At 37.4% G+C, this 11313-nt stretch overlaps 3 protein-coding genes across 3 annotated transcripts; 2 read left to right on the top strand and 1 right to left on the bottom strand.

The window, feature by feature from the left end:
• The first annotated feature begins 1325 nt into the window (after nt 1-1325).
• Nucleotides 1326-2386, top strand: LOC106341944 (ribulose bisphosphate carboxylase small chain, chloroplastic-like). The gene is made up of 3 exons (XM_013780700.1): nt 1326-1587; nt 1760-1894; nt 1985-2386. The coding sequence occupies exons 1-3, from the start codon at nt 1417-1419 to the stop codon at nt 2222-2224; spliced, it is 546 nt and encodes a 181-aa protein (XP_013636154.1). The 5' UTR covers nt 1326-1416; the 3' UTR covers nt 2225-2386.
• A 1622-nt stretch (nt 2387-4008) lies between these two features.
• On the top strand, nt 4009-4809 carry LOC106336702. Its single transcript, XM_013775619.1, has one exon. It carries the CDS (start codon nt 4331-4333, stop codon nt 4673-4675), a length of 345 nt encoding a protein of 114 aa, XP_013631073.1. The 5' UTR covers nt 4009-4330; the 3' UTR covers nt 4676-4809.
• LOC106336701 (E3 ubiquitin-protein ligase RING1-like) lies at nt 4693-6276 on the bottom strand. The gene is made up of 2 exons (XM_013775618.1): nt 5227-6276; nt 4693-5042 (listed from the first exon to the last, which is right to left on the bottom strand). The coding sequence occupies exons 1-2, from the start codon at nt 6161-6163 to the stop codon at nt 5008-5010; spliced, it is 972 nt and encodes a 323-aa protein (XP_013631072.1). The 5' UTR covers nt 6164-6276; the 3' UTR covers nt 4693-5007.
• Nucleotides 6277-11313: the final 5037 nt, after the last annotated feature.

Raw genomic sequence — 11313 nt, 5'->3', positions numbered from 1 at the left:
GTTAACTATTAAAAGCATAAGCAATGGCCATGCTATTAGCCGTTCAACAAATGAACACACTCTGTTACAAGAATGTGGTCTTTCTAGGAGTGCAGAACTCAACAAGAGCCTGAATCTCCATCTAAGCAGAAGGAAGTAAACGCCTAACGTAAATGGAGCAATAGCCATTCTCTAAGATATTTTGAATCCATCTAATACTAGCTGTTGATCCTAGCAGTTGTTCTTTTGAATACAATTAGTTATATTACAAGCATCTAAAATATATAATACTAATTATGAAAAACAAAAATCAATATATAAAAATGTAAAAAATCAATACCCGCCCAGGTTAGTTAACTATTATAAAAGCATAAGCAATGGCCATGCTATTAGCCGTTCAACAAATGAACACACTCTGTTACAAGAATGTGGTCTTTCTAGGAGTGCAGAACTCAACAAGAGCCTGAATTTCCATCTAAGCAGAAGGAAGTAAACGCCTAACGTAAATCGAGCAATAGCCATTCTCCAAGATATTTTGAATCCATCTAATACTAGCAGTTGCTCCTATAAGGTTATAGATAAGATATACCTAGAGCATTTGTTTATCATGTTGATCAGCTAACGAAGAAAGTTAAGATTAATGATTAAAACTACGTAATCACCTGTCACATTTAGCTGGCCTTTTATGTATTCTAATATTTTTAAAAATGAAATTGTTAACAGAAAAAATATTTTAAATTCTCAATAAAATGAAATTATTTTTCTGACCCGCTCTGGCCTCTAAAAATATTTGAGCCGGTACTATGTTGAAAGTTCTTTTCGGTCAGCTTGCGTCTGCATAGTACATATGATGGAAGGATTTTTTGGTGGTACATGCTCTCGGAGGTGTAGAAGCTTGCGGAAGAGTTGATGAAATTTGAGTCATCACTGGCGGATTCAGTGACGGTAATGAGGTGATGACGTAGCAGAACCAATTCCGGGTGACATTTCGAAGGGAGACACGTATTGGAGATATAAATTCTTAAAGCTACAAGTGTTAGTAATTTTTTTTTTCTGTGTGCAACTACAAGTGGTAGCAAATTAATGTAACTTTCTTTCACGGCGTTGATTGTTGGGCCTATTATGTACCACACGATCTCATCCTTATGGGCTCTATGAAAAGTTGACCCACGAAAATAAGGAAGGAGCCTAAAGCATCGGCTCAAGTGGAGACCGGACCAGTAACCATACGTTTTCATAATACGATAAGATAAGATAACCTTTCTGTCACGTGGCATTTTCATTGTGGTCAAGTATCGATAAGGGTATCAACACCGTTCATAATCCTGTGGCTGTTAACGACGATATCATGAAATATCCATAAGGGTTCTCACTCTATATAGATGACCAAAGCAATAGACTAACAGTAAGAGTTAAGAGAAGGAAGAAGAAGTAGTCATGGCTTACTCTATGCTCTCCTCCGCCGCTGTTGTTACCTCCCCGGCTCAAGCCACCATGGTCGCTCCATTCACCGGCTTGAAGTCTTCCTCTGCATTCCCAGTCACCCGCAAGGCCAACAACGACATTACCTCCATCGTTAGCAACGGAGGAAGAGTTAGCTGCATGCAGGTAAATGTCACTAGAGAGTTTACAGTTAGGCTTGTCTTTTATTACACGCAACTGGTAGATTCGAACAGAATCCTATTCAAAAGTACATTTAGAAACCTAGGATCGTTAAAAGGTCTAAACAGTATGTACAAAAGTGAACTAATATTTCATTAACTGGAAATACGATTCGTAGGTGTGGCCACCAATTGGAAAGAAGAAGTTTGAGACCCTCTCTTACCTTCCTGACCTTACCGAAGTTGAATTGGGTAAGGAAGTTGACTACCTTCTCCGCAACAAGTGGATTCCTTGTGTTGAATTCGAGTTGGAGGTAATGAAGACAAAATATTTTTTGGATCTAAACATCTTTTATCACATGATCTCAATCCTGATTTTAAATGGAATTCTCATGTGTTTGTAGCACGGATTTGTGTACCGTGAGCACGGAAGCACCCCCGGATACTACGATGGCCGTTACTGGACAATGTGGAAGCTTCCCTTGTTCGGATGCACTGACTCTGCTCAAGTGTTGAAGGAAGTTCAAGAATGCAAAACTGAGTACCCTAATGCCTTCATCAGGATCATTGGATTCGACAACAACCGTCAAGTCCAGTGCATCAGTTTCATCGCGTACAAGCCACCAAGCTTCACCGGTGCTTAATTCGCTTTCATATAATAATATCTTCTCATTTCATTTCCAATAAGTCTGTTTCTTTTTTTTTTCTCTTTGGATTTCTGTTTACGAGACTTTCTATATCGGATTGTAAAATGTCTGATTTTATGAACATGTAATTTCTATACTGCTTCTTCTTCGTGGTTACTACTTTCAGATGGCTATTAGGTTTTCAATTTATTGGGATAAGAAAACAGTCAGAATAATAACTTTACAAAACTGGTTAGATAAGATAATGGTAATATTTTTTTGGAATAGGAAAACATTACTACCTAGGAAAAAAAAAATTCATATGGAGTTAATTAGTTCATTAGAGATTCCAATAACAAATCATTGCATCATTTTATCGTCACGTTCCATAGATTTCAAGCATATAGTATATACATGACATCGGTGCATTATCATTGGAAATAAGATACATATAGATATGGATCTCTATTCTTATATTTGTTATAATTGTTTTGAAAAGTTAACGAAATTTTCCACTTATCAAAGTGATTTCCTAGAAAAAACGTATGCATGTAAATCTCACTCACACGGATAGTTAATCCCTGGAGAGAGGATGACACACTTGAATTCTATGATAGACACGTTTGTGGACGCACCATACCTAAGATAAGCATGATGATAAGATTGGAGATTTCCTTCTATAATCTCTAAAAAAATTCAAATCATTTTCGAAATAAGACCAGTTATGGCAGGCAATGGAGTTAAAACAATTCTGTTAAATTGGTAAATTCTGTTAATTTACCAATATTAACAGAATTTTGTCATATTTAACAGAATTTTGTCATATTTAATTTACATAGTAATTCTATTTTAAGATAATATAATCTACAATTATAATTTATCAAATAGCATAGATTTTTATATTAAAAATAAATTAATATTAATTTATAATAATATTATATTACTAATTACAGAATTAATTAATGCACTATTTTCTAAAAAATATTTTTGAAATTTCAGTAGGATTTTATTAGATTTTTTCTCAACATATTTTGTCATAACTAAAAACAAAATTAAAATTTATAGTTAAAATTAATTTATTATTTATATTCTTATTTATAATTAATACTTTCTATGAATATTATTTATTTCTCTATCAAAAATATATTTATATTTGATTGATTAATGTAAATAATTAATTAAATGATTCTAGTATGACTTGTCAACAATAGAATATAAATATATTGACTAAATTTTATATATACCATTTTTGAGTTGTTTTTATTCGATTATTTAGTGTATTAAAATAGATATAATAAATATAAATGGATTTTACGTGCAAAATGATAAAATAGCATCAATATATTTAGAAAAATAAGAAAAATTACATATAAACTTCTTTGGGAATAAAAAACTATACAATATCATTTATGTTTTTCTTAGGACCATATATTTACATAAAGTTTCTTAGAAAAATATTTTCTTATTATCTTACTAAATTGTGTTATATTTTACATTGATGTAACTCAAAACTGGTAAAATTTATTAACTAATCTAGTATTCTATTTCAGAAAGATGTATATTTTAGTATTTTCACACTTGTTAAGAAAACATATCAGATTTAAATCACCAATATATTAATTTCTGTAATTAGTTATTTCCCACAATTTGTAGCCAATAAAACTTTAGTAAACACAATTTTGTTTTTTGAAGTTTACAATTTACAATTTACAATTTACAATTAATTTACGCATTGAAAATATAAAAAAATGTACTAACTGAAATATTTTTTTAAAAAATATTTATCTTTTTGAGATGGAGGGAATATTAATTTATAGAGTTTTAAAAATGTACTAAAGAAATCGTCGGTTAGTTTATATAATCTGCGTTTTTCTTTTATTAGGGCTAAACCCAGCCCAAACAAAGGAGGAATGTCTAGCAAGTATCCAAACATGGGTTCGGGCCTCTGGGTTAATGTTTGCTGGATCTGGATTCGGATATCCTATATATCCCTAGTGATAATAATTAATAAGAGCCGCGGCTCTGAACAAAATATAAAACAAGGGCGGCCTTCTGCTTTTAGTTAACAAAGAAAAAACTCCGTAGAGAGAGAGAGAGAGAGAATAGCGGTGCTGGATCTAAGCGATGTCGGATCCTTACGAGAGGGCGAAGGGTGGAAGGTTAGCGTTTAAAGGAGGCGATCTAGCCACCATCAAAAAGAAGAAGAAGCAATCGAAGAAGAAGAAGAAGGACAAGGAAAAGCTCGACGACGGCGCCGATGTTGAGAAGATGGACGCTCCAGCCACTTCCTCTGCTGCAGATGGCAAAGACGATATCTACTCTATCGACGCCGCGAAGAAGAGGAAGTACGACGAGCTTTTCCCCGTGGAGGCAAAGAAGTTCGGTTACGTTCCCAAATCGAACTTCGATTCGGTGGCGGAGGCTCTCGACGATCGAGTCAAGAAGAAGGCCGACCGCTACTGTAAATAGAATCTTTTGCATCTCCCTTTGTTTAATTCCCTACTCTATGCATAATTGTTATCATGTTTGAAGACTTTATCCCTATTTTGCTTCTGTTTGAGACTGGTTTATTTGGAATCCAAATTAGTGGTATTTGGTATTCATCCTTTGGGACAACTAGGTTTTGTGAAATCTCTAGGTTTAGCAAGTAAATATTAAAGTGCTTTACAAACAACTCATATATGTTTTAGTGTTATGGTTCAAATTTTTTGAATCCAATTTGTAAATGGTTTTGCTTTTCGTTTCTTGGTATTTTGTTTTCTTACAAGTCCTCAATTGCTCAATGCATTTGCTTCCCTCTGCTAAAGGATATTACAGTGAGGCCACTGCAACGGAACTGCAGGAAGAATCAGAGAGATAAATTCAGTTTAGTTAAGTTTATATTGTCTTTCTCCTTTAAGGTGAAAGGTCAGCCTGAGTTTATAATTATTTTTCACACTACATATGTTCTTAGCAAATGATAGACACTTTATTATTTCTTGTGTTTCCCCTCAAATAATCAGTTTTTTAGCTCCTGTTACCTCGAGTATTCCTCTGTCCTGCTTCTTCTGGTTCTGGACTAACCCTCTGATACCTTGCTCTAGAAAGCCCCATGTTCCAGAACTGCATCCACCTAGGGCGCCTCCTCTCGGGAACGTCTTCTCTAATAGGATCACCCCTTTCCTGAGAATCCGTAACGGTGGTGTTGACCGGAGGCAGATCACGGCGGCAAATTGGGCATGAATTGTGAAGCCTTAGCCATGGAGTTATACAGTTTTTATGGTAAATATGTTTACATGGTAGTTCGGTAGCTTCCCCTCCAGCAACGAAGTCCTCCATGCACACCGTGCATTGCGACATGTCGTTGGTTAGATGTTTCGATGTAATCGTTACGGTCGGTAGCGCGTCAATGGTGGGTTCTGATGCAGGTGGTGGTCCAGGCCTATCGTCTTGTGTTAGCTGTTCGATCAGCTGTTCTAAACCTGATCCTCCAGTAAAGAAGTCATGTGGGTTCATACGCCTGGGAGGTATTGGATCAGTGGGCCGTAGTATTACATATGTTCTTCTTGGTGGAGGTAAACTGCCATTGTTACCATTGTCAAGGCTGTGGCGTCGTCGATGGTGCGGTAGGGGTGTTGTTGGCTCGTGTTCCACGTTTCTGGACCTTGCCCTGAGAAATGGGTCTTCACCGAATCTACCTATTGTTGGAGGATCAAACATGAGGGACAGAGCTTCGAGAAGGCGTGTCTCAGGAGAAGCATCAAACGGTGGAGCGGCGTGAGTGAAAGTCACCCGAGGCCGTCTCATCTCGATTTCCACAACAAATTGCCTTAAGCATCGAGGGCACGCGATCTCTGATGGGTTTGATGATGCAATCCTGACCGTACGATGACAGTGGTAGCACCAGTAGAGGCCAAAAGTCCTGAATGCGCCATTGGGTGCACCATCGGTCCGTCTTATTGGCACACTCAATGACATGATTCGAAGAAGTAACTGTTATACACCAGACATAAATACTTGCACATTTATAGATAATCTTTGAAGGTTGAATGAAGCAATTAAGCCAGGCATATTCCGTTCATACAGAGGTCGTGTTTTGTCTGGAAGGCAAAGAATGAGAAGGATGAAGACGCAATGCTCATTTCTTCTGGTTTTTCTTATTCTATTTAGATTGCCTCAAGTTAAAGGCTAGAATCATTTATTAGATCAAGTCAATTAAAGAGATTGGCCGTATTGTTTAACTAGAGTAGATATAGAGGAAAAGAAACAATCATCAAGTTTAACATAAAATATTATTCTTTAGAGCATCTCCGAAAAAACTTTATAGCTTCAAATACAGAGCTTGTTTCTATCCAAAAACAAATTTTAAAACTTTAAATTTAGATTTTTGATTAGTGAAACTTCGTATTTTTTTAGATGCTCCAAGTTTAGAATTTTAAAACTCTATAATATTTTAATAATAGTTTTGTGACAAAAAAATGAGTAGAAGTTTCACTACTCAAAACTCTAAATTTGAAATTTCATCTTTTTATTTGCATTTTGGTCTTTATAATTAACTAGGGTCGGTCCGCCCTACGGGCGGGAAGTTATAATAAAAATTATTTTATATTAATTTATGAAGTATTTAAAAATTATTATAGATTAAAAAATATTATAAACAAACAAAGAATGAAAGAACTATGAGATCATTATAATAAATAGGGCTTTTTGCAAAAGTGACTCAAAACTTGGAGTCAAACAGAAAACTAACCTTTTCTTTTGACTCCTTTTTTTTGAGATTTTAACCCCACACCTGCATTTTATCTACGAAAATGCCATTAACCTTTTTTTTTTTTTTTCGAAAATGGCTTAGACGCCTTATTATAAGTCGTCTAATAAGTCGTCCAGATGGAAGACTTTCCAGACGACTTAATTAAGTCGTCCGATAAGTCGTCCAGCTGGGAAGACTTTCCAGACGCCTTATTATAAGTCGTCTAATAAGTCGTCCAGATGGAAGACTTTCCAGACGACTTAATTAAGTCGTCCGATAAGTCGTCCAGCTGGGAAGACTTTCCAGACGCCTTATTATAAGTCGTCTAATAAGTCGTCCAGATGGAAGACTTTCCAGACGACTTAATTAAGTCGTCCGATAAGTCGTCCAGCTGGGAAGACTTTCCAGACGCCTTATTATAAGTCGTCTAATAAGTCGTCCAGATGGAAGACTTTCCAGACGACTTAATTAAGTCGTCCGATAAGTCGTCCAGCTGGGAAGACTTTCCAGACGCCTTATTATAAGTCGTCTAATAAGTCGTCCAGATGGAAGACTTTCCAGACGACTTAATTAAGTCGTCCGATAAGTCGTCCAGCTGGGAAGACTTTCCAGACGCCTTATTATAAGTCGTCTAATAAGTCGTCCAGATGGAAGACTTTCCAGACGACTTAATTAAGTCGTCCGATAAGTCGTCCAGCTGGGAAGACTTTCCAGACGCCTTATTATAAGTCGTCTAATAAGTCGTCCAGATGGAAGACTTTCCAGACGACTTAATTAAGTCGTCCGATAAGTCGTCCAGCTGGGAAGACTTTCCAGACGCCTTATTATAAGTCGTCTAATAAGTCGTCCAGATGGAAGACTTTCCAGACGACTTAATTAAGTCGTCCGATAAGTCGTCCAGCTGGGAAGACTTTCCAGACGCCTTATTATAAGTCGTCTAATAAGTCGTCCAGATGGAAGACTTTCCAGACGACTTAATTAAGTCGTCCGATAAGTCGTCCAGCTGGGAAGACTTTCCAGACGCCTTATTATAAGTCGTCTAATAAGTCGTCCAGATGGAAGACTTTCCAGACGACTTAATTAAGTCGTCCGATAAGTCGTCCAGCTGGGAAGACTTTCCAGACGCCTTATTATAAGTCGTCTAATAAGTCGTCCAGATGGAAGACTTTCCAGACGACTTAATTAAGTCGTCCGATAAGTCGTCCAGCTGGGAAGACTTTCCAGACGCCTTATTATAAGTCGTCTAATAAGTCGTCCAGATGGAAGACTTTCCAGACGACTTAATTAAGTCGTCCGATAAGTCGTCCAGCTGGGAAGACTTTCCAGACGCCTTATTATAAGTCGTCTAATAAGTCGTCCAGATGGAAGACTTTCCAGACGACTTAATTAAGTCGTCCGATAAGTCGTCCAGCTGGGAAGACTTTCCAGACGCCTTATTATAAGTCGTCTAATAAGTCGTCCAGATGGAAGACTTTCCAGACGACTTAATTAAGTCGTCCGATAAGTCGTCCAGCTGGGAAGACTTTCCAGACGCCTTATTATAAGTCGTCTAATAAGTCGTCCAGATGGAAGACTTTCCAGACGACTTAATTAAGTCGTCCGATAAGTCGTCCAGCTGGGAAGACTTTCCAGACGCCTTATTATAAGTCGTCTAATAAGTCGTCCAGATGGAAGACTTTCCAGACGACTTAATTAAGTCGTCCGATAAGTCGTCCAGCTGGGAAGACTTTCCAGACGCCTTATTATAAGTCGTCTAATAAGTCGTCCAGATGGAAGACTTTCCAGACGACTTAATTAAGTCGTCCGATAAGTCGTCCAGCTGGGAAGACTTTCCAGACGCCTTATTATAAGTCGTCTAATAAGTCGTCCAGATGGAAGACTTTCCAGACGACTTATAATAAGTCGTCTGCGCAGTCTTTTGGATTGAAGTAAATACCTGACTCAAGATAGCAGCTTTCATTGATCTGCGGCCTCTGCTGCCCTCGTAAGCCAGTATCGGTGGAGACGGACTGTCTGCTCTGGGACCACCAATACTAGCACCCAATTCCGGCATAGCTGTGTACGTCTAGACCTGAAGAACTTGTATAAACCCATCCACGGTGTAACAGCCAGCAATTTCTTTGTTCCACAAAGAGTCCATCAGCACCTTAAACGCGACTCTCCCCCATGGATAATTCTCAAACCGTTCTAAATCCATCACTAGCCTTGCCAGAGTAGATCGTGTAGCGGTTGAAAACTTTCTCCCTTCAATGAATCCAGTGAAGATGGAGAGGTACGCGAGCCGCTTGCGATCTTCCCTGGACCAATCCCCGCATCTCTTCAGTGCTGCTATTATCTGATCAGTAGTTGGCCCAGCTTCCAGATGAACTCCCAGCATCCCCCAGAAAGAAACCATCTCTGGGGTAACGTCACATTTTGGTGTCTCAAGGTCCTCGATGTACTCGCAGTTTAGACCAGTGAGGTTTTCAAACTCTAACAGTGAAAACCTCAAAGGTTCTGGACCAACGAGAGACCACATCTCATACTTCTTCTTAATGTCCAGCTTGAAACTGAGCATGTAGTGAACCAGCCTTGAAGCCCAACCAAATCCCTGCTCCTTGAACTTGATGAAAACTCCCAAACTCGACTCCTTGAGCTCTTCAAATTCGTCATCAGTAAGAGCTTTCCTAAGAGCAGTATGCAACTTGCTGTTATCCGTATGATACGAAATGCTATTGTGGGCTTCTGGTTCTTCCCCTGATGTGTATAACCTACGGGGGAGTTCTGGAATATCCATCCTTTTTGTCTGCAAAATAATCAAAGACAACAATATAAGTCCAGACGACTTAGTAGACGACTTAAATTACTTACAAGTCTTCCAGTCGCAGAAGGAGTTGGAGTACTCGTCATTGCGGTTATAGATCTGAAAAAATAAACGTGAAACGGTGAGAATGAGTAAATTGATAGAGACAACGTTTTATGTTCATCTTTTCCTCGAGATTGATGACTTAGCGGCGTTAGGGTTTACAGAGAAACGGCGCTAAGGTTTACAGAGAAGAAGCGGCGGCGCTAGGGTTTAGAAGAAGCGGCGGCGCTAGTGTTTAGAACGTTGGTGACCACGGTGGCGAGGGCGACGGTTTGTTCGGAAATAGTGGAATCGGCGGCGCTAGGGTTTAGAGGAATCGGCGCGGCTAGGGTTAGAAGAAGCTGCGGCGACAACGGTGAGAATGAAGTGAGATAGATAGCCGATGTTGAGAACGATGGTTTGTTCGGAAATCGTGGGAATTCGAAATCGCCTTTGAGAGAGAACTGTTAGGGTTTCTGAATTTCGCGAAAAATGAAACAAAAAAAATAAAAATCACCTTATATATTGGGTAAATAATCCGGTTAGCTTTAAAATTACATTGGTAAACTTTAAGGTTTGGTCCGGTTTAGACGACTTATTCTGGCTGATAATGTACAACAGACGACTTAATATTTAGTCGTCTGTTTTCAGACGACAAAATATTAAGTCGTCCTAGACCCTAAAATGAACCCCTAAACTAAAATGACTAGATTAACTAACTAACCACGTTATAAAATCAAATTATACTTAAATAGTGTTTACTATACACAGAAATGAACACGCATAAGTAATTTTAAAAATTTTCAAAAACGGTTTTAATGCTTTCCAAAATCTAACCCTAAGAACACATACAATACTACAACATATGTTGATGAAACATAAGCTAAAGAATATCATGACTCACTACTTTCACTCATCTATGCTGAAAACAATTGAAATTTGTTATATCTTAATTTATACCTCCTAAGACATATGTTAATTACATAATTCCCATTTTTCACTTATCAAAATATTTTTTACAAAATTTTTAAATTATGTTTAAGACTAACTGTCCAGACGACTTTCAGTTAAGTCGTCTGGACGACTTATTTTCAAGTCGTCTAAACAGACGACTTGCGAGGGGTAGAAACGTAAAAAAAATTCCGTTTTCTTGTTTGGTCACAAGGGGATAGTTGTAATTTCAATAGCCTTTTAGGTTACTTTTGCCTTTGACCCAAGTTGGGGTATTGTTTTGGGTTTGACTCCAAGTTTTGCGTCACACTTGGCAATTCTCCCTAATAAATATCATTATATTTTTAATATTTATTTTAGTTTCAAATGTTTAGTTTTGTAATATTCTTCATTAAACTAACTGATTAAAGGTTTTTTTTTGCAAATATGATTCAAATCTTCAAATCATTCCTCAAGTAATTCATGCTTTTTTAGAATTTTCTTTGTGCTTTACAGGTGATGTAACTGTATATTTCTTTGTGTGTGTGTTTTGTAAACTTTTGATAAGAGAAGTATATAATAATGTTTATAGTTTTTGAGAATGTTAGGGTGTTAAGGATTATG

Source organism: Brassica oleracea, chromosome C4 (genome assembly GCF_000695525.1).
Source record: "Brassica oleracea var. oleracea cultivar TO1000 chromosome C4, BOL, whole genome shotgun sequence".
Classification (NCBI taxonomy): domain Eukaryota; kingdom Viridiplantae; phylum Streptophyta; class Magnoliopsida; order Brassicales; family Brassicaceae; genus Brassica; species Brassica oleracea.
Note: the sequence above shows the minus strand (reverse complement) of the source record. Positions and strands in the feature narration are given on the sequence as shown.

Excerpts from the sequence above, each read along its gene's own strand:
- LOC106341944 (XM_013780700.1), top strand. The coding sequence starts at position 1,417 with ATGGCTTACTCTATGCTCTCCTCCGCCGCTGTTGTTACCTCCCCGGCT. Across the intron at positions 1,588-1,759 it reads GAAGAGTTAGCTGCATGCAG|GTGTGGCCACCAATTGGAAA; the intron begins GTAAATGTCACT and ends TACGATTCGTAG. Across the intron at positions 1,895-1,984 it reads GTGTTGAATTCGAGTTGGAG|CACGGATTTGTGTACCGTGA; the intron begins GTAATGAAGACA and ends ATGTGTTTGTAG.
- LOC106336702 (XM_013775619.1), top strand. The coding sequence starts at position 4,331 with ATGTCGGATCCTTACGAGAGGGCGAAGGGTGGAAGGTTAGCGTTTAAA.
- LOC106336701 (XM_013775618.1), bottom strand. The coding sequence starts at position 6,163 with ATGTCATTGAGTGTGCCAATAAGACGGACCGATGGTGCACCCAATGGC. Across the intron at positions 5,043-5,226 it reads AGGACAGAGGAATACTCGAG|TTCCGTTGCAGTGGCCTCAC; the intron begins GTAACAGGAGCT and ends TTCTTCCTGCAG.